Genomic DNA, 24,057 nt, shown 5'->3' on the forward strand with positions numbered 1-24,057 from the left:
CTGTTCTTGTGATAGTAAGGGAGTTCTCCCAAGATCTAGTTGTTTAAAAGTATGCAGCACTTCCCCCTTCACTCTCTTTTTTGCTCCACCATGTAAAGAAGGTGCTTGCTTCTTCTTCATCCTTCTGCCATGATCGTAAGCTTCCTGAAGCCTCCCAAAACGTGCTTTCTGTATATAGCCTGTGGACCTGTGAATCAATTAAACCTTTTTTCTTCATAAATTATCCAGTTCCAGATAGTTTTTTAAAGCAGTGTGAGAATGGGCTAATGCAGTCCTATACCTTAATGAGTATCTTAATCTTTTTTCTTCCCAACCATACATTCAGCCTTTTAAGTAGCATTCCTCAGAGCATTGCAACACTGACTTACATATAGTATCAAATGAAGAACTGTGTGCCATTTAATTCATACAGAATTGCCGTATCTCATTTTAATAGCAGGACTGTGGGGGATCCAAGATGGCTAAATAGCAACAGCTCTGCATTGCAATTCCCAGCGAAAATTCAGAGGGTGAGTGATTACCGCATTTCCAAATGAATTTTTACCACCCACAGACCAAGAGATTCCTGGGCAGAAAAGTGCCATGAGCCCCCAGCATGACTGTTTCAGCCAACGCAGCGGGTCTCTGCACAAGAACTCACACAAACCCAGGAGCCTTTTCAATTGGCTACTGGAACGCCTGGGAGACAGTCACCTGTGCAACTGAAAAAAGGGCACTGAAACGGGGAGCTAGGCCAGGAGATTCTCAGGCAGAAAAGCACCATGAGCCCCCAATGTGGCTGTTTCAGCTGGTGCTGTGGGTCTCTGCACAAAAACTCACAGAAATCCAGGCACCTTTTCAACTGGTCACTGGAACACCTGGGAGACAGAGACACCTGTGCAACTGAAAAAAAAAAAGGGGGACTGAACCAGGGAGCCAGGTGATCTGGCTCAGCTGGTCCAACCCCCACAAAGACCAGCAATCTGAAACACTCTGAATTGAGAGTTTCACAGCAAGCACAGTGGGACCCAGAATGGTCCAGCTCTGTGGGGGAAGGGCATCCGCCATTACTGAGGCAGTCCACCACTACTGAGGCAGTCCACCACTACTGAGGCAGTCCGCCATTACTAAGGCAGCCCGCCATTACCGAGGCAGTCCGCCACTGCAGACGGAGACTGCCATTACTGAGGCAGTTCTAACTATACCCCAATAAACAAAACTGCAAGGAAGTTCACACAGCAGCAGAGCAGAGCCCACGGCAGCACAGCAACACCTCTGCTGGCAGACTGTAATTAGGCTATCTCCTCACTGAGTAGGGCATCTCTGAAAAAAGGCAGCAGCATGACAGAAACTTATAAATAAAGCCTCACCTTCCCAGGACAGAGCATCTGGGAAAAAAAAGTAGTTATGAGCTCCGCTGCCACAGACTTAAACGTACCTGCCCAGCAGCTCTGAACAGAACAATGGAGCTCACAGCTCAGCACCTGAGCTCCTATTAAGGACAGACTGTCTCCTCAAGCAGCTCCCCAACCCCTGCATACCCAAAGAGTCACCTCATAAAGGAGAGCTCAGGCTGACATCTGGCGGGTATCCTTCTGGGACAAAGATAGCAGCAGAAGAAACTGGCAGCAACCCTTACTGTTCTGCAGTCGCTGCAGGTGATCCCCAGGCAAGCAGGGTCTGGAGTGGACCTCCAGCAGTCCTACAGCAGGGGGGCATGACTGTTAGAAGGAAAGCTAAGAAACAGAAATAAACAACTGCATCATCAAGAAACAGGATGTCCACTCAGAGACTCCATCTGAAAGTCACCAGCTACAAAGACCATAAGGAGATAAAGGCACAAAGATGGGAAGAGGCCAGCATAAAAAGGATGAAAACACCCCAAACCAGAACTCCTCTCCTCCTCTCAGGGATCAGAACTCCTCAACAGCAAGGGAACAAGATTGGATGGAAAATGAGTCTGATGAATTAGCAGAATCAGGCTTCAGAAGGTGGGTAAAAAGAAATTTCTCTGAGCTAAAAGAACATGTTCTAACCCAATGCAAAGAAACTAAGAACCTTGAAAAAAGGTTTGAAGAAATGCTAATGAGAATAAACAGCTTAGAGAGGAATATAAGCGAATTGATGGAGTGGAAAAACGCAAAATGAGAACATTGCAAAGCATACACAAGTTTCAACAGCTGAATCAATGAAGCAGAAGAGAGGATATCAGAGACTGAAGATCAACTCAATGAAATAAAATGAGAAGGCAAGATTAGAGAAAAAAGAATAAAAAGAAACAAACAAAGCCTCTAAGAAATATGGAATTATGTGAAAAGACCTAATCTACATTTGATAGGTGTACCTGAATGTGATGGAGAGAATGAATCCAAGCTGGAAAACACTCTTCAGGATATTATCCAGGAAAACTTTCCCTATCTAGCATGACAGGCCAATATTCAAGTCCAGAAAATACAGAGAACACCACAAAGATATTGCTCTAGAAGAGCAACCCCAAGGCATATAACTGTCAGATTCACCAGGGCTGAAAAGAAGGGGAAAGTGCTAAGGGTAGCTAGAGAGAAAGGTCGAGTTACCCACAAAGGGAAGCCCATCAGACTCACAACAGATCTCTCAGCAGAAGCCCTACAAGCCAGAATAGAGTGGGGACCAATATACAACATCCTTAAAAACAAGAACTTTAAACCTAGAATTTCATATCCAGCCAAGCTAAGCTTTATAAGCGAAGGAGAAATAAAATCCTTTATGAACTAGCAATTGTTCAGAGATTTAATCACCACCAGCCTGCCTTACAAGACCTCCTTAAAGAAGCACTAAACATAGAAAGGAACAACCAGTACCAGCCACTCCAAAAACATACCAAATGGTAAAGAGCAGCAACACAATGAAGAAACTACATCAATTAATGGGCAAAACAACCAGCTAGCATCAAAATGGCAGGATCAAATTCACACATAACAATATTAACCTTAAATGTAAATGGGCTAAATACCCCAATCAAAAGACACAGACTGGCAAATTGTATAAAAAGTCAAAACCCATCAGTGTACTATATCCGGGAAACCCATCTCATATGCAAGGATACACATAGGCTCAAAATAAAGGGATGGAGGAAGATTTACCAAGCAAATGGAGAGCAAAAAAAAGCAGGTGTTGCAATTCTAGTCTCTGATAAAATAGACTTTAAATCAACAAAGATCAAAAGAGACAAAGAAGGGCATTACATAACGGTAAAAGGATCAATGCATCAAAAAGAGCTAACAATCCTAAATACATACATACCCAATACAGGAGAACCCAGATACATAAAGCAAGTTCTTAATGACTTACAAAGAGACTTAGATTCCCACACGATAACAGTGGGAGACTTTTAACACTCCACTGTCAATATTAGACAGATCAATAAGACAGAAAATTAACAAGGATATCCAGGACTTGAACTCAAGCCTGGACTAAGCAAACCTAATAGACATTTACAGAACTCTCCACCCCAAATCCACAGAATATACATTCTTCTGAGAACCACACCACACATACTCTAAAATTGACCACATAATTGGAAGTAAATCACTCCTCAGCAAATGCAAAAGAATGGAAATCATAACAAACAGTCTCTCAGACCACAGTGCAATCAAGTTAGAACTCAGAACTCAGAAACTAACTCAGAACCGCACAACCTCATGGAAACTGAACAACTGGCTCTTGAATGTTGACTGGATAAACAATGAAATTAAGGCAGAAATAAAGATGTTCTTCGAAACCAACAAGAATGAAGATACAACATACCAGATCTCTGGGGCACATTTAAAGCAGCATCTAGAAGAACATATACAGCAATAAATGCCCACATGAGAAGCAAGGAGAGATCTAAAATCAACACCTTATTGTCAAAATTGGAAGAGCTAGAGGAGCAAGATCAAAAAAACTCAAAAGCTAGCAGAAGACAAGAAATAACTAAGATCACAGCAGAACTGAAGGAGATACAGACACAAAAAAACCCTTCAAAAAATCAATAAATCCAGAATCTGGTTTTTTGAAAAGATCAACAAAATAGACAAAACACTAGCCAGATTAATAAAAAAGAAGAGAGAGAATAATCAAATAGAAGCAATAAAAAACGATAAAGGGGCTATCACCACAGATTCCACAGAAATACAAACACCGTCAGAGATTACTACAAACAACTCTATGCACATAAACCAGTAAACCTGGAAGAAATGGATAAATTCCTGGATGCCTGCATCCTCCCAAGCTTAAACCAGGAAGAAGTCGAAACCCAGAATAGACCAATAACAAGGGCTGAAGTTGAGGCAACAATTAATAGCCTACCAACCAAAAAAAGCACAGGTCCAGATGGGTTCACAGCTGAATTCTACCAGACATACAAAGAGGAGCCAGTACCACTCCTTCTGAAACTATTCCAAACAATACAAAAAGAGGGAATCCTTCCCAAATCATTTTATGAGACCAACATCATCCTGATACCAAAACCTGGCAGAGACTCAACAAGAAAAGAAAACTTCAGGTCAATATCCATGATGAACATAGATGCAAAAATCTTCAATAAAATACTGGCAAAACAAATTGCAACAGCACATCAAAAACCTTATCCATCATGATCAAGTAGGCTTCATCACGGGGATGCAAGGCTGGTTCAATATATGCAAGTCTATAAATGTAATTCACCACATAAACAGAACCTAAGACAAAAACCAAATGATTATCTCAATAGATGCAGAAAAGGCCTTTGACAAAATTCAACAGCCCTTTATGCTAAAAACTCTCAATAAACTAGGTATTAACAGAACATATCTCAAAATAATAAAAACCATTTATGACAAACCCACAGCCAATATCATACTAAATGGCCAAAAACTGGAAGCATTCCCTTTGAAATTTGACACTAGACAAGGATGTCCTCTCTCAACACTCCTATTCAATATAGTATTGGAAGTACTACCCAGAGCAATAAGATAAGAAAAAGAAATAAAGAGTATTCAATTAGGAAAGGAGGAAGTCAAATTGTCTCTATTTGCACATGATTGTATATTTAGAAGACCCCACCGTCTCAGCCCCAAATCTCCTGAAACTGATAAGCAACTTTAGCAATGTCTCAGGATACAAAATCAATGTGCAAAAATCACAAGCATTCCTATACACCAATAACAGACTTAAAGAGAGCCAAAGCAAGAATGAGCTGCCATTCACAATTGCTACAAAGAGAATAAAATACCTAGGAATACAACTAACAAATGATCTAAAGGACCTCTTCAAGGAGAGCTACAAAGCATTGCTCAACAAAATAAGAGAGGACACAAACAGATGGAAAAATATTCCATGCTCATGGTTAGGAAGATTCAGTATTGTGAAAATGGCCATACTGCCAAAAGTAATTTATAGATTCAATGCTATCCACATCAAGCTACCAAAGACCATCTTCAAAGATCTGGAAAAAACCACCTTAAACTTCATATGGAACCAAAAGAGAGCCCACATAGCCAAGTCAATTCCAAGCAAAAAGAAGAAAGCTGGAGACATCACGTTACCTGACATCAAGCTATACTACAAGGCTACAGTAATGAAAACAGCATGGTACTGGTACCAAAACAGAGATATAGGCCAATGGAACAGAACAGAGGCCTCGGAGGCAATGCCACACATCTACAACTATCTGATCTTTGACAAACCTCACAAAAACAAGTAATGGGTAAAGGATTCCCTGTTTAATAAATGGTGTGGGGGAAACTGGCTACCCATGTGCAGAAATCAGTAACTGGACCCCTTCCTGACACTTTACACTAAAATTAACTTCAGATGGATTAAAGACTTAAACATAAAACCTAACACCATAAAAACTCTAGAAGAAAACCTAGATCAAACCATTCAGGACATAGGCATAGGCAAGAACTTCATGATTAAAACATCAAAAGTATTGGCAACAAAAGCCAAAATAGACAAATGGGATCTAATTGAACTCGAGAGCTTCTGCACAGCAAAAGAAACAGTCATTAGAGTGAACTGGCAACCAACAGAATGGGAAAAAATTTTTGCAATCTACCCATCTGACAAAGGGCTAATATCCAGAATCTACAAAGAACTAAAACAGATTTACCAGAAAAAAACAAACAAGCCCATTCAAAAGTGGGCAAAGAACATGAACAGACACTTTTCAAGAGAAGACATATGAGGCCAACAAACATATGAAAAAATGCTCATCATCACTGGTCATTAGAGAAATGCAAATCAAAACTACATTGAGATACCATCTCACACCAGTTAGAATGGCAATCATTAAGAAATCTGGAGATGTTGGAGAGGATGTGGAGAAATAGGAACATTTTTATTTTACGTTGGTTGGAGTGTAAACTAGTTCAACCATTGTGGAAGACAGTGTGGCGATTCCTCAAGGACCTAGAAATACAAATGCCATTTGACCCAGCAATCCCATTACTGAGTATATATCCAAAGGGTTATAAATCATTCTATTATAAGGACACATGCACACAAATGTTCACTGCAGCAGTGTTTACATTAGCAAAGACTTGGAACCAACCCAAATGCCCATCGATGACAGACTGGATGGGGATAATGTGGCACATATACAGCGTGGAATGCTATGTAGCCATAAAAAATGATGACATGGATGAACTTAGAAACCACCATTCTCAGCAAACTGACACAAGAACAGAAAATCAAACACCGCATGTTCTCACTCATAGGCAGGGGTTGTACAATGAGAACAAATGGACACAGGAAAGGGAGTATCACACACTGAGGTCTGTTGGGGGGATCTAGGGGAGCGACAGCGGAGAGTGGGGAGTTGGGGAGGATAACACGAGGAGAAATGCCAGATACAGGTGATGGAGAGGAAGTCAATAAACCACATTGCCATGTATGTACCTATGCAACAATCCTGCATGTCCTTCACATGTACCCCAAAACCTAAAATGCAATAAAATATTAAAAAAAAAAGCAGGACTGTGATTCATCCAGAGTCACCTATGGAGCCACTCAAGCTTTGCTCACTAGTTCTCTATACACCTCAACAGGAAACATGATGACCCTCTGTCTGTGCCTCCTCCCTACACTATGAATACCCACCCCATGAACCAGCTTAATAAGCTTACCATACTAGCTGGCCTCAGCTTCATCTCCTTATTATCACTGGCCCACCCAAGGGATTCCTTGCCAACCCTAAAATAATCCTACAACCTTCAGACAGCAATAATACCTTGTGTTCTCTCCAATCGACTTTGTTTCTGAAACCACAGTGATTAAAAATATTGCTTATGTTTCCGATGTGTGAACTGAAGTACAGAAGACCAGGAAAGGATTTCAGACTGTGGAGGAGGTTGCGAGAGTGAATGAGAATGGAACAGTTCTCACAGTCATTCTCTAACTTAAAAAAAATTCTTAAATGCAAATACTTGCTATTGCCATAAGCATACTTTCATATTTTAAAAATATGTATTTAATGTCACTCTTCATGTTTCTCTAGGCAAAATAAATATATTAATTTTATTCTTCACTAATATTTGTCACCATATTTTAGTTATTCTGATTATTCTCAAGTCAATGTCCATTTTGCAAGTATTAATCTGCAGAAGGAGAACCAAAATTCAAAAGTATTTCAAAACATTCTAGGATTTCTGGAAGGAGTATTATAAAGACTTTGATGTTACATTCCTATTAAAATATCCAGTGTCTGGCAACGTGATGCTAAATCTAAATCAATGAGATTCAAATCATTTCGCCTTTCCATACTACCTTCAGAATTGGTGAGCAGTTGAAAAGTCCTTACCTATTCCTGAGGCTGGTGTGAAGGAGTGGATTCTGTTAACAGCAGCAAAATCTAGAGACTGAAAATACCTGAAGGAAGACTGCCTCATCTCCCAGATAAAAATATCAATTGAATTCTGATCTCCTACAATAATGAAATAAAAGTCAAATTTTAATGCAAAAGTTACAGAAAAATGACAAAGTTACGGTAAAACTACAACAAAAATATCAGGAAACAAATTTCCTCAGAATCCATTTAGCATAATAAAAATGTAAGTTAATAGGAAGTACTTCAAAAGTCTTTTTGCATTTACTACATGACATGAATACATGGTTAGCCATTAACCATGATATAATGTTAAAGAAAGAACAAGGACAAAATTTTTTATTGTTTACCTGTGAAAGTTCTATTCAGCAGCAAAAAGCAAATTTCTATTCTGAGAATATTTCGAAAGAGTCTTATCAAAAGTTTCTGAACATTATTTATTAATACTATAAATTATTCATGGCACTTCAAGTAAATACAGGTAAAAAGTTACTTGCTTGCATCCTGGGTATAAATATTTATGTATCTTCCAACTTTACCTACCCACTTCCAATTCTGTTTTAATATGACTTTAAGGTAGTGATCAGAACACCACAAGATCAGGGGCATAATGCATAAAATATTTCTCAAAAATCCATTTACAGCTGACAATACTTATCATCTATTAAGAAATATTCTATGGATTACTAAAAAATTATAAAGCATTTTCATATAAAATATACCATAAAAACGCTACATGATTTCGATAATAACTATATACACATTAGAAATACTGTATCTTCTCACCTTGAAGGACATTTTTGGCAAATATTAAGTAAATATCATTGGCTGAAGACAAAGCCTCAACTTGTGTTGTCCCACTGACAGGCACTTCTTGAAAGTTAATAAACCCACTGCCAGACCATCTGAATAAAAGGGAGTTTAGCCTGGCATTAGCCTGGGAAATGGCTACGAACACAGAGCCTCCCTTGTTGAACAAGGCCAGGGTCAGCACACCTCGGACAGGGAGTTTTTGATGCAACACGAAGCTTCCTCCATTCCACCTGAAGACCTGAAGGAAATGTCGAAATACAAAACCCTTTATGACTAGGAATTTAGCACTTGTGAAAATTTAATCAATATCATATGTTTCCTCTCTTGGATCCTTTTATATTTGGTTAAAAAGATACTTTCATAAATAAGAAAGTACTAAAACTGATGCTCCCTCACTGCTCTCTCCCTCATCTAATCTGTGTGTGTGTGTATACAATTTCTCAGATAACTTCTCTTTCATTCACTCTGTGTGTACACATGAGTACACACAGAGTGAATGAAAGAGAAGTTATCTGAGAAGAAATCAGTATCAAATATACATCTGGGCAGGGGTTGGTGACAGCAGGGAAAGGGAAAGCTAAAATCAAAAAAGACACTAAATATGAAAAATTTAAAACTGAATAAGAAACACTCTAATGCTGCAATATTATTATCAACTGCTTGAGCAACAGAACACAGAAAAACACTTAAATCTTTTTTGTCCCCATGGTGGCAGTCAATGCACACAAGGTTTCAGGGTAAATGTTCATAAATGCAAAATTAAAATTCAGACCCTACCTGAAGGCAAGCTCGTCAATGTCACAAAAAATTATACTTATTCAGTCAACAATTAGGAACTTTTGAGCCACAGACATTATGCTAGAAATTAGGGATACAGCAGCCTTTCCCTTTATGGATCTTATTAACTATTAGGAAAAGGTAAACAAGAAACATATCAGTAATTGATAATTGAATTGAATAAATGTATGATTATAAAATGAGTCAAGTACTGAAGATGACAATTAGAATGGTCTGATAGAGGATTATGACAGTATTGGGGAAATCAAGTTAGAAGGAACGACATGACAAAGTCCCTAAGACAGAAAAGGGTTGTCATTATCTGAATAAAGATTGCAAGGAATTTGATAGTACTGGAAGAATGATAAGAGGTAAGATCATGGAGTACCTTCCATTAGGATGACCATATAATTTATCATCTAAACAGCGATCCTTTAAAGAGTGAAAGGGACAATATTAACAATACCAGAACAATAGGCATAATCCAGTACTTTCCAAGGCCAATCAGGAAATATAGTATCCTACATTAAGCCAGTATTAAATAATTTAGAATTTATTCTAAGTATAATTGCAAATCATTGAATATTTTTAAATCAGGTATAATATTAGTCAATTAATATTTTCAAAAGATGACTCCAGTTACTCAATGGAGAATGGATCTGAGGAGGTCAAGGAAGTTCAGAGAATGGATAGGATGATACTCTAATGGTGTGGAAGAGAAATAACGAGGACCTGGAGTAGGGAGGGGCAGAGATGAAAAGAAATGTCTTCGCTTATTGACGCATATATAAAAATAATTAACTAGATGTGAATGAATAAAAAGGAGTAAGTGTGAGACCAGCCTGAGAAACATGGTGAAACCCCATTTCTACAAAATACAGAAAAATCAGCCAGGTATGGTGGCACGTGCCTGTTGTCCCAGCTACCTGGGAGGCTGAGGTAGGATGATCACCAGGGCCCAGAAGGTCAAAGTTGTAGTGAGCTGTGATCAGGTCTCTGCACTCAAGCCTGGGGCACAGAGCCAGATCCCATCCCCCACAAAAAAAGTAGTAATTAAGGAAGGAATATTCCAGGATTCTGTCTTAAGCAACTGAATTTGTAGGGTTGCTATTTCCTGAGATGAAAGCTAACCCTGAAGTCACAAGTTTCATAGTGAAAATGAAAGGTTCAGTTGGGATATGTTAAATATTACATACCAAAAATATATTTAAGTGAACATGTCAGTAGGCAGTTAGATATGCAGGCCTGAAATACAGAGAAAAGGCTACAGATATAATTTAAAAGACACTAGCCTATTGCTGATATTTAAAACCATAGGACTGATAAAAGCATCCAAGTGAGCGAAGAGAAAGAAAAAAGAAATTTGAGCTATAAGAAGTGAATCTTTCTGGAAAACTCCAAGACATCTAAGTTTACAAAAGGGAAAAGGAACTGGCAATGGGGACTGAGAAGGATCACACACACACACACACACACACACACACACACACACAGAGAGAGAGAGAGAGAGAGAGACAGAGAAGGAAAATTTGTGTAGTGTCTTAGAAAGCAAGATAAGATTTACATTTGAGGATGAGGTGACTGTCACATGCCAGTGGAATGTATAATCATTATGTAGAAAAACACCCACTGGATTTGGTAACCCAGTTGTGAGCATGAGGAAGTAAAGACAAAGCAAGTAGATAATTCTTTCAGTATGTCTTACTATAGTGGGGAGAAAGGAAATGAAATGAAAAAATGAGATCAGGGGAGGAATTTCTTTTTAAGCTGGATAAACCTAGAACATTTCACTGATTGTAACAATCCAATAGAGAGAGCTAGGTGCCAGAGATGGAGGGAATAGCTAAACCTTATCAAGATAAGATGGGCACCTATGTGAGAGGCCTGGCTTTTTTAGAAAGGACACTTTCCCCGTCGTAACAGGACCAAGGAATAAAGCTGGGTTTCAAGTGGGTTTTGAATTTGGTGTTAGGAAAATGAATATACCTCTTTTGGGAGCTTTCATTTCAACAAGGCAATTACCTGAAAATGGAAAGGTGAAGCATGTATGAAGTTTGAGGAGTGACAAAAGTTATCAAATAAGCATAACTAGGATTATAAAATCTAGTTTACTAAAGAAATGTGGGATTTCTGGGGTAATACTGAATGTCCATGTAGCAATGCTAATCATGAATTTTCAGTGATACTCTCTGCCTGGCTGTGTGATTTTTCTCCGTAATCTTTTGCCATTCAGTTAAATTCTAATTAAATGTTCATATTTACTATTACATTATCTTTGGCTCTTAAAGACAATATAATATTTTATGACTCTGGTGTTTAAAAATTAACTTTTAACTAACCAGTCTTTACATTCTACTTTACCACAATCAAATTATTGTTTTCTTTTATACTAAACCAGCAGACTGCATCTTAGGTAAATTTCAATTATAATGTTAAAAAGCAAAGCAAAAAAAAAAAAATCCACTTCATTTAAAAAGTATCAAACCTTAGTTAATTCGGAATCATCTCTTTGACTTGCAATGATTAAATAATCTTGGCTGTCTGAAGTAAAATATCTCACTTGAGAAGTTTCCAGAATAATGATTGTTTGTACCTGCAAGCAGGATGGAGATCGGGAATGAAAACTGAAAGGAGACTTTACCTAAGAAAGCCACTGAACACACTCACAGCATGAGTTAGGATCTGAAGTGCAAGACTTAAAAAATTCTAATCCCAAGGTATGCATACCTAACTGTCATTTTAAAAAGACAAAAATATCCCCGGATTTTTGCTAAAATGTATACCAACTCACAAAAAATTCTTTTTCACATTAACATAGAACATACATTATCTTCCAATTTGAACAGTCTTACAAATCTTAATTTCTTTTATACAAAGCAATCTACTTAAAAATGAAAATGGTTTTTACCAGGAATAATTTAAGTCCAGATGTGAATGTATACACACTATTAAGAGAAGGCTTTTCTTCATTCCTTTCTTCATGAGTAATCACAACGTAGGGAGAAAAACCAATATTAAAGGCCTCACAAGTTTTAGGATTTTCTATATTTAAATCCTAGAAAATGAGAAATAAGAATGACAGTAATTCATGATACATCTAAAATTTATCTGCACATTTTAATTTTTGTACTATAAAAAATACTGATGTTTACCTCAACTGGAAAAAAAATCCCTTGCCATCGGTAAACAGTAACAGATGATTTTCTTAACATTATACCATATATTAAATTTTCCAAAGTAAAGAAACACCAGCCAGAAGGTGATTCATCCAGAAAACTTTGAAATATGGAAAATACAGCATCCATTCCCCCTGAAAAACACCAATGATTATTTACTGGTTTATTATTTCTTCAAAAACTTATCTAATTTATTGTTTAAACAATGAGACCAGTGCATTTGTGACTACAAATGAAGATCCTTTCATGGTGTGTGTGTATGAGTGTGAAAAGAAAGAAAAGACAGAAGCGAGAGAACTTTCAAATAACTACAAATAATGAATTTGTACTAAAAATAAGAAATGTTTTAAATTCTTATTTAAAAACCAAGAAAATTTATTAATGCTCTACTTGATACTTACACACTTTCCCATGGTATATTTAGAAATAAATATTAAATGTGGCTATGTGGCTGGGCACAGTGGCTCACACCTGTAATCCCAGAATTTTGAGAGGACAAGGTAGGTGAATCACTTGAGGTCAGGAGTTCGAGACCAGACTGGCCAACATGGTGGAACCCCTGTCTCTACTAAAAATACAAAAATCAGCTGGCGTGGTGGCATGTGCCTGTAATACTAGCTATTCGGATGGCTGAAAATTGCTTGAACCCGGGAGGCGGAGGTTGTAGTGAGCTGAGATAGTGCCACTGCACTCCAGCCTGGGTGACAGGGCCAGACCCTGGCTCAAAAACTAAATAAATAACAAATGTATATTTAAAAGGAAAATATGCAGAACATGATTTTTATCAACTTCTGTAAAGTTGACACAAATGTAACTGAGAAATTTTAAAATAATAAATACCCTTTATAGAATCATGCTAAATATTTGGTTTAAAAATTTACACTATTAATTTGAAATTATGCCCATCTAATTTTAATATTTTAAGAATGTCAAGCAGACTCACAATGGCTGTCAAGGTTTTATCAAACTGCTACAACTGTTTGTTGTTTATCAAACTGCTACATGTTTTAAAATTCCATACTCCAAAAAAAATAAAAGACAAAAATAAAAATCCCCTAACGAAGAGTAACTATTTTAAAAATTACATATGATCTCTTAACATGGCTGCTTCCCCCGAAAACATTAAGTTCTTTGTAAATTTTGGTTACTGGTGTGAACATGATGGAACAAGAACAAATATCAAGGTTGAAACCTAGGCTCCCTATAAATGATTGGTCATTTTTAGATTACCAGTTCAAGAGAATTTGTCAATACGTTACATGTAATATTCAATAGCAACTTCCTTTCCTAAAAATCCAGCATTTCAAATTCTTATGTTGCTCCCTTTTAAAGGTACACTGGAGATTTTTCATTAAGTGTCCCAAATGGTCCTGACATATGGACAAATCTTTTTCTACAATAATTCAAGAAGACCACAAATGAAGAATAAGCAATGACTGCTGACAATTAAGAATCTCCAACATATGCTCTTATAAGTACTATCAAAAAACACATGCAAAATCCAAGCAGTAATGGAGAAATCTAAATTAGAAACCATAATCTTTCTTTTTTGGGTCCCATTTCTACTTGTTTTCTAGACAGCCACACCACTATTAATTATCTCCTTTTTCTTCTAAGTAATTACCTACCTTTTCCATCCAACCTCCACATGCTTGGGTCTCTCCAAACTAAATATGCAAAAGACCTTCTGAATCCCACACCACACCACTACTACCTTCTCCAGGTCCTAACTTCCTAGCCAAACTTACTGAAATGGTTGCATATACTTGAGGTCTCAATTCTTTTACCTCCACTCAAAATGGTATTCAGTTCCCATATTTCTATACAAACAGCCTTTCCTATAGTCATTAATGCCTTCTATGTTGCTAACTATAATGGTTATTTTTCAGGTTCTCATTTTACTGGACTTTTCACCAGGAGTTGACATTGTTTACTTCTTCCTCCATTTTAAAGCACTCTTCTGCTGGTGTCTGCAATCCTATTTTCTCCTGAGTTTCTTACCAGGCCCTCTAAGACTCCTTTGCTAGGCCATCATTCCATATCCTCAGCAATTGAACTTGAACCTTCTTATAGTTTAGTCTACAGGGTCCTCTTCCCTTCTCCATCTTCAGCCTTTCTTTTCAGATTATTACATCAATTTCCATGACTTCAAATTCAATATATATAGCTAAAGTTCCCAGGTTTCTCTCTCCTGCAGAGAGGAGCTTTTTTGAGTCTAGAGAAATTTATTCTCAAAAGTAACTCAAATTCAAAATGTGTTAAACCACATTTATTTTACTCCCCTTACCAAAATACATCTATTCTTTTTTTGGAATTCCATCTTAGTGAATAGCACGAACCTCTTTTCCCATCCAACTGCACAAGCTAGGAACCTGAGTAATCTCTGGTACTTCCTTCTCCCTCACCCTCACAGGCAATTCAACACCTAGTCTAAGTTATCATCATCTTGCCTCCCTGTATCTTCACTACTCTTCTGTGCCAACCCATTATTTACATGGCACTGTGAATAATATCTTCAAAATCCAAATATAATTATACCATACCACATTACATATGGTAACTCTGTTCCATTCCTAAACCACTCAACGGCTTTCTGTTAACACTATTAGAAAGACTGGCAAGTATAAAATATTCCTTAAGTTCTTGAATAATCTGGTTTTCTCCAGCTATCCAAGCTCAACATTCCTCCTTATTTCTATACCTACTATCCACTCAAGTTCTTCACTTATGTGTGTTTTTTCTGCCTCAGGTTTCTGCCTTCACAGCTTCCCACTCTCAACTCCCATGTTCTTCCAACCCAGTCCTTTGCATAATCAAAATCTCTACTCATCATTTAGTCTTAGTTCAAAGATCAATACCCCTTGAAAGCATTCCCCTATATTCTTTGAACACTTAGAACTTCTCCTTTGAAACATTTATTAAAGTTTAAAGTATATATTGATTTTGACTTACTTGATTCATTTCTGTCACTCCCTAAATCCTAAGATCCATGAGTTCAGTGCCATGCCTGGCACGTGACAGGCACTCAGTACATATTTATAGGTGCAATAAAAGAATGAGATTATCTGTTTATATATATCAATATAAAAAGCATTTATATTGATCCATTTTCAAAGGATCAATAACATACAATTCATGGGAAAAATATAAATCTTATACATGCAATATTTCTTGTTTACATAATTTTGTTTTCATAAGAAATGAAACGTACTCATGCCAAAGGCTGTTTCAGATACTGTCTCCCACTGCACACTCACAGCCAAATCAATGCCATTAGTGCGAGATACGTTTAAATACACGGTCCTATTGGCTTCTTCAATGTCTATGGAGGTGGCCCTAAAAGAAATACATGGATTGTGGAACGCAGAAAAAGTATAAATTCTACATATTTAAAATATATATCATATTGCAAGCATATTGTTAATACACTTCTAAATTTATACAATCCAAGATGAGATCATAAGAAAATACTGAAAATCAGTTACTTTAATAACTTCACACTATATATTCTAAAGAAGAAATAAAATTGTCATTCTTACATTTCTTCACACATGTATCAAATACATTTTGTAGAAAAAAAAATAAGTCAGGAAATTATCAGCCTATTAATGAAACTAGATTAAAATATTTTTATGATATAAAAAATGAATATTTGTCAGCTTCCAGAAGAAATTTTAAAACCACAATCACGTTAATACATGTTTGAAGAGTCATTCATTTGGTTTGAGCTGCTAAGTCTACTTTATATTATTTCTCGCTTTTTATTATTTTTAAAAACACAAAATAGTACAGGCCGTTATCTGAAAGTGTGAACTCTGAGAAAATAAGAATTTTAATAACACTATTACACAGGATGTGTTTAAGTTTTTGATACTCCCCGTCAGGACAGTAATTGGTCTCTCTAGACCTATCTTTTCTAGAGTTCATTTTAAAAATCCCTTTTAAAATAATCAGACATCAATTTAATTATGCATTTTCTTACGTCAAAAAATATTCCCTACTTATAGCTTCAGAAGTGATAATTTCCTTGTGAATAAACAATACCTGTTTTCAACTGCAGAGATACTGAATAGCCCCAAAGGGGCCTGGTTTTGCAAAACTGTTATCAGGGTTTGAACATGCTCCCCTAGTCGAGCACCTCCAGTTGGATTAAACAAGGTGCAAACAAAATACTCATCCATTTCTGGTTCTGTGTCTAATATGGCAGATATGCGTAGGGCCTGAAGACAAAATCAAAAGATAACGTTACTAGAATACAGTATTTTTTGTAACACACTTACAGAGAAATCAACTAAACATTTCTGACAACAAAATAACATGTTTTGAAAAATATCATCTTATTTTTTACTTAATAGTGATTCCTGTAATGTGATGGCTACAACTGTTTCATGTTACTACTTTTAGGGTTTTCAACTTTGTGATATATTGCACTGAAGTGTCCAAAAAAATATTTAGAGCATTTAAAAATAACATTGACTTAAAAATTAAATTTATGTCTTCATTTTTGTGAACTTTTTGTCCTGCTCTGGCTACATAACTTCATTAATTTCATTCTAATCTAGAATCACTATTACAAAACAGTTGCAGTCATAGCAGGCACAAATTAGGAACAACCCGAATGTTCATCAGTGGGAGAACAGACAAACCAACAGTGGTCTATTTTGTAAAATGCTACTCAGTGATTAAAAAGAGTCCAACTACTGATACATGCAACCACACAGGCTTAAAAATTATATTGAGTGAAATACGCCAGACACAAAAGAGTACACGCTATACGATTCTATTTATGTGAAGCTCAAGAACCAGTAAAATTAGTCTTCAATGATAGAAATCAGAGAGTAGTTTCCTCTGGAAAGGGGAAGAGACAGGGGAATCTTCTGGGTGATGATAATGTTAAATGCTTTTATTTATTTATTTACTTATGAAACAGAGTCTCACTCTGTCACCCAGGCTGGAGTGGTAGAAATCAGAAAGCAGTTTCCTGGAAAGGGGAAGAGACAGGGGAAATCTTCTAGGTGATGATAATGTTATATACATACATACATACATACACACCTTTATTTATTTATTTATTAATGAGACAGAGTCTTGCTCTGTCACCTAGGCTGGAGTGCAGTGGCACTCTGTTCACTGTAACCCCTGCCTCCCAAGTTCAAGTGATTCTCCTGCCTCAGCCTCCTGAGAAATGGGATTACAGGCATGTACCACCACACCAGACTAATTTTTGTATTTTTAGTAGCGGTAGGGTTTCACTATGTTGGCCAGGCTGGTCTCCAACTCCTGACTTCAAGTGATCCACCCACCTTGGCCCTCCAAAGTGCTTGTATTACAGGCGTGAGCCCCTGCACCGGGCCTTAATGTTAAATGTTTTTATCTGAGTGATAGTTACATGTGTGTATGTATATATCTTTAAAGTAATTAAGTAATATACTTAAGATTGGTGCATTCTACTGTTTATACCTCAAAATAAAAACATTTTGGAATAAAAGTAGTTATGTTGGTTAAAAAATTTATTTAATTTAATTTGCTCTAACATTTAATTTGCCTAACAAAAAGGTATATATGCTGTGAAAAAGGAGACTTTTATGAAAAAAAGCCACAGTAAAAAATAAAACAAACAAAAAACAAATTTAAGAAAAAATTTAAAAGCTGAAAAAGATCATAAACAAAGCAATAGAAAATTAATAAAATATTTAAAATTTGAATTTTACATATATTTCAAGATTTAAATGTAAGTGACTTTGGACAAGCCAATTAAGGTTTTAAATTTCCAAAATATGAAAAAAAATGAAAATTAATATGTATTTGAAAATGTGAAGTTACACAAACTGATCACAAAAAAAATAATTATTAGATGGACTGTTTTAGGTAAAATAGCTTTAAATATATTATTTTAGATTTATTATACTTTATATAGCTGGCTTGAAAAATGATTAAAGCCAACATAATTAGCTATTTTTAAACTTAAACTGTTTTAAAAAATAAAATGTAGTAGCAGGAACAGAAAATTGTTAATAAACAGAAAAAGAGTTTTTGGAAGGTAAACTTTGAGTATAGATCATATTTATAATTAATCTCAAATCCACCATTTTTTCTCCAATAATCTATTCCTGTTCTCAAACAAGCAGTCTAAAGTAAGCAGTTACATTCTGTTAAAGGGAAATGATTGGCTGAGACTTAATGGTTACAAAAATTGGCCTGGGTTTTCTTTTATGTGGTTTATATACAATATAAAGTGACATATGCAATTTAAATGTGCTGAAAATTTAAAATAGCAATACATATTATTTTCTTTACTATTTGCATATTCTTCTACCTTATTAATAGTAAAATTTTCCAGTTGCACTTTATACAGAGTAAATAGAATTGTAGCACTTGTCACATAGTAATTGAATCATGTCTTTATCACCTAAGCTGAAAGTACTGCTTTTTTCATTCTAGGACTTGAGTGTTCATCTAAGAGAAATTCGCTTTGTATATAATAAACTTCCATTCTCATTACAACTTCTTACTATACCTTGAATTGAACACCTTCTTCTAAAACAATATAGCCTTTGGAAGGAGTCAGATCTTTAGATTCATTTGAGGAATTCACTTCTGTCACAATGAACTGAACTGTCACTGTTCCAAACAATCCTTGTGCAGGTTCCCGAACAATGTACAATACTGCAACGCTCTCCTGGACGTAGAGAGCTGTTGGCTCTCTTAGGAAAAAGTGCGCACTGTTGTTAAATGATAAAACTCCAGGTCCATCATCGTTAGCAAGGATAATAATTAAGGCTGCAAAATAAAAAGATTAAAGCAATAAATGAAAATATAATAGGTTATAAATGCTGAAAAAAGTGTGGATTTCTAATTGAAAACTAGGCCAATTCTTTACCTAAGGTGATTGTTTTAAGATGATCTTTAAAACGACAGAATTTTTTTTACCATTTAATAAAATTCCATATTCATTCATGATAGAAAAATACTCAGTAGTCTTGGGATAAAAGGCAGCTTCCTTAACCTGATGAAGCAATAGCTCTCAGAAGTCAACAGCAATCACACTTAATATTGGAACACCAGCAGCATTCCCACTAAAAACAGTAACAAAATAATAATGTCTATCATGATTGCTACTATCTCCCAGTGTCACAGGGCTATCAGGTAGATAACACCTGTAAAAGTAGTGAAAAAAGTCAGAACTGTCACTATTTTCTAGATGATATGATTGTCTATTAAGAAAATACAAAAGAAAATATTAGAACTATAATAAGAATACAAAGCAAGCTGAGTCACAAATCAAGAGTGTTCTATTTTTTACTGTCACTAATATTAATAACTAATAGTTGCAGCAACTAATACTATTAAGAACTTACTAATGGCTTAACCTATATTAACTCTTTTAATTCTCACAATAACCCTATGGTGTTGATTCTATCATTATTCTCATTTTTACAGAACCTATGATTGAAGCACAAACAGGAAATTTGAAGAAGTTTACAAGCTAGGAAGGGGCAGAGCTGATGCACTAGGTCAGGATCATATATTCTTAAAGTCCATTATTATAACTCTATAGATCAGCTATCACTATCTAAAGAAAAAAAAGTAGACCTTATTCACAATAACAACAATACTTAAAAATTAGCCTAATGTAAAAACTATAAAATCTATATGAAGAAAATCTCACCGATATTCCCTTCACCCACTCTAAAGTTACCTGCAGCAGATTCTATTTGCCCAATGGTCTCCCTCTACCTGAGGACAGCATCAGCCCATGCAGGAGTAAGGTCAGAACTGTTGTAAATTTAACACCCAAGAGCAACTCTCAAGTGATTAGAACTAGGAGCTGGTGAATGAACAGTCCAGATTTCCTTCCTTCTCATGAGACAGTCCTAAGCTTTATTCAACCCCGTGTCTAAGAGGGACCCTAGCAGGACAGAGTGTCAGTTGCCCACAGCAGTACTGCTCATTAAAACATCACCTTTCAGCTTTCCTCTCTCTCTTTCACCTCCTCATTTCTCATCAGGCCTCCAGACATCACCTCTCAAATAAACTAAAGCCTTGTCCAAATCCTTGTCTCACAGTTTGCTTCTGGGAGGACACAAGCAAAGGCAATAGTATAAAAGATCTAAATTACTGAAGAGGGAGTTTACATTTCCAAATCAGAAAACTCATTATAGTGATGTCAAATCCATCCAAATTAATCCAAAATTTTAATTCCCCAACCGAAACAGTTTATTTTATAGATCTCAGCTTGAATCTAATGTTCATATGAAAGAGACTTTTTAAAGGAATAGGTGAGATAATTTAGAAAAAGAAAAAAATTTTTGGCTTGAAAAACTAGCAAAATGTACTTCAAAGTTATGATAAATAAAATAGTGTTCTATTAGCACATGAATAGGCAAATAGAACAAAACAGAGTCCAAGAAAACGATCAGCAGTTGGATAGAAAAAAGGAAATAAAGAAAGATAAATACTTCACGTTGAAAATTAATGACTAATGGATGTTTCATTCTCTATATATTAGGGTATTGTTTTATACATTTTAGAAGAAAAATGAAGTTGTATCCTTGCCTCACACACTACTAATGAATAAATTCTTTGTATCTTCAATAATGTAAATAAAAATCAAAACTATGAAAATAGCATAAGATACAGTAAAATATTTTATAGCATTTGGGTGAAAAGGCCTAAGTAAGTAGGATTTAAAAGCATAACAGAAAATATCTAATATTTTAAAACTTTATTTATTTATTTTTTTGAGACAGAGTTTCGCTCTTGTTGCCCAGGCTGGAGTGCAATGGTGCATTCCCGGCTCACGGCAACCTCCACCTCCTGGGTTCAAGTGATTTTCTCGTCTCAGCCTCCCAAGTAGCTGGGATTACAGGCATATGCCACCATGCCTGGCTAATTTTTTTGTATTTTTAGTAGAGACAGGGTTTCACCATGTTGGCCAGGATGGTCTCTATCTCTTGACCTCGTGATCCACCTGTCTCAGCCTCCCAAAGTGCTGGGATTACAGGCGTGAGCCACCTGTTGCGCCTGACAATTTTAAAAATTTTGATAATAAGAGGCAATATAATAAAAGGTAAACGACAGACTGGGAGAAATATCTGCAATATATTTAAGAGGCAAAGGGTTGAATTCAAAATATGACTATTCCTACAAATCAATAAAGCAAAAAACCAAAAGAAAGTACATAAGGGATACAAAAATCAGAATCACAAAGGAAAAAAAACCCCACAATAACCAGTATCAAACGCACTAAAAGGAAAATGAAAGAAAAAATGCACAATAATGCATAATACAACTACATATTTTTCAGTCATTAGAAATGGCATATAAAAATTTAAAGGCTAAAGAAATTGCTGGTGAGGATATGGAGAAACTATTATATATGTACACATTGGAGTGTAACTAACACAGAAGGCAGTGCTGAGTCCTTTCCACTCAACATGCACTGTACTCAACAGATTATCTTAATTATCCACATATCCAAAGATTTCTATACAAGGATATTTATTTAAACTTTATAAGGGTTTGGAAATAGTCTCTAAGTCAAATCAGTGGGGCAAGGTTTAAGAAATGACCAACTGCCGGGCCGGGCGCGGTGGCTCACGCCTGTAATCCCAGCACTTTGGGAGGCCGAGGCGGGTGGATCACAAGGTCAAGAGATCGAGACCATCCTGGTCAACATGGTGAAACCCCATCTCTACTAAAAATACAAAAAATCATCTGGGCATGGTGGCGCATGCCTGTAATCCCAGCTACTCAGGAGGCTGAGGCAGGAGAATTGCCTGAACCCAGGAGGCGGAGGTTACAGTGAGCCAAGATCGTGCCATTGCACTCCAGCCTGGGCAACAAGAGCGAAACTCCGTCTCAAAAAAAAAAAAAAAAAAAAAAAAAAAAGAAATGACCAACTGTCACAGCACTTATTTCTCTGGGGAATTTTTTAATCTTTAAAAATAGAAAATTACAAATATAAAGTAACCTTGAAAGAACCCAACAATATATTTGTTTCTCCTATCTGTGGAGCTGGGCATGTAACCTACATGATTTGAATCAGATTTATATGAGGACCTTGTAGGAATGCTTGAACTTGAATACTCTGTCTTCCTGTTACATGAAATGCAGAAGAATGATCCTGATCACTATCTTATGACAATGAATAACGTTAGCCCTGCAATGAAGCCAATATTCCAAAAGGCAAAGAAAAGAGACAGAAAATCTCAGGATCTTTGGCAGCATTAAGTCCTGCTCCCACTTCCTCTAAAGCCATATGTCTCTGTACCCCCAGGTTAAATAAACCAATAAATTATATGTGTATAAATCCATTTCCATTGGGTTTTCCATTATTTATATAGAGGCTATTCTCAACCAACACATGGTATTCATTCACACAACCCTTTACCAACCCACTATGTTCTACAAGAAAATAATTTGAACTCAAACATATACTCTTTGAATTTGAAACAACAGCCATAGCCTCAAAAAAAAAGCTTCTGGGGACTTAGAAATATCAATGTATTTTATCAACATAGCAAGAAAGTAAAAACCAACTCTTGAGTTACTCAGAATTATTTCATATTTTCTACTACAAATTAAATTTTTCCATAAAGGCCAATAATTTGGGAAGGTAAATGTTCATTAAATTAAAAATTAAAAAAAAAATAAATAACTAAACCTGCTGAGCCACTCACTAACACAGGAGTTTGAAGGATCAGTCAACATTCAATCCTTGAAATTCACTTGGCTTGTCTGTCATCAGAGGAAATGGAAGTGATTTCTTAACAGCTCTCCCAACCCTAAAGTTCTGTATGTTCCTGAGTTTTCTCCTTTGTCTCTTTCTTACCTTCTCTAAATAGTCAGCACAATACTTATCAAGCAATGGAATGGGATGGCTATTCACAGCAATATCAAACTGTTCCAACCAAAGAATTACGACTCCCATAATCTGTCTGAAGTATCAACATACCTCAACTCTATGTGGAAATACTACAGAGTAGATGACACTAAGGGAACTGCCTTTGTAATTCCTTCTATTGCTAAGTAGGAAACCAAAACAAAACTCAAATTGCAAAGGAAAGATATCTACAAATAAAATAAGCTTACAATAACTGAGGAAATAATTTATTATCTGTAGTATCAACATACTTTTTTGTCTTTTACATACATGCACACATACATCAATACACACAAGCTAGAGGCACAGTTACACAGACACTGGAATTCAGAAATGCTCTAACTTAAAATCATTCTCATTGTAAGCACAGAAAACCACCAAGACTTTCTTATTTTTATTATTTTATTTATTTTTTTTATTTTACTTTAAGTTCTGGGGTACATGTACAGATCTTGAAGGATTGTTACGTAGGTATACACATGCCATGGTGGTTTGCTGCTTCCATCCCCCCATCACCCACATTAGGTATTTCTCCTAATGTCATCCCTCCCTAATCTCCCCACCCCTGCTATCCCTCCCCTAGAACCCCACCCCCCCACCCC

At 36.2% G+C, this 24,057-nt stretch overlaps 1 protein-coding gene across 5 annotated transcripts in view; it reads right to left on the reverse strand.

The window, feature by feature from the left end:
- ADGRV1 (adhesion G protein-coupled receptor V1) overlaps positions 1–24,057 on the reverse strand; it is a 565,868-nt gene that overhangs the window by 405,131 nt on the left and 136,680 nt on the right. For all 5 annotated transcript variants that reach the window (XM_032276299.1, XM_032276290.1, XM_032276319.1 and 2 more), the window contains 8 exons: positions 19,088–19,350; positions 16,615–16,790; positions 15,782–15,906; positions 12,547–12,704; positions 12,303–12,449; positions 11,880–11,987; positions 8,591–8,855; positions 7,781–7,903 (listed from right to left, as the gene is read on the reverse strand). In XM_032276299.1, coding sequence (XP_032132190.1) covers positions 7,781–7,903; positions 8,591–8,855; positions 11,880–11,987; positions 12,303–12,449; positions 12,547–12,704; positions 15,782–15,906; positions 16,615–16,790; positions 19,088–19,350 — 1,365 coding nt within the window. The remainder of the gene's footprint in view (positions 1–7,780; positions 7,904–8,590; positions 8,856–11,879; positions 11,988–12,302; positions 12,450–12,546; positions 12,705–15,781; positions 15,907–16,614; positions 16,791–19,087; positions 19,351–24,057) is intronic.

The sequence above is a fragment of the Sapajus apella genome, unplaced genomic scaffold, assembly GCF_009761245.1.
Source record: "Sapajus apella isolate SASKATOON/1434 unplaced genomic scaffold, GSC_monkey_1.0 scaffold1, whole genome shotgun sequence".
Lineage (NCBI taxonomy): Eukaryota > Metazoa > Chordata > Mammalia > Primates > Cebidae > Sapajus > Sapajus apella.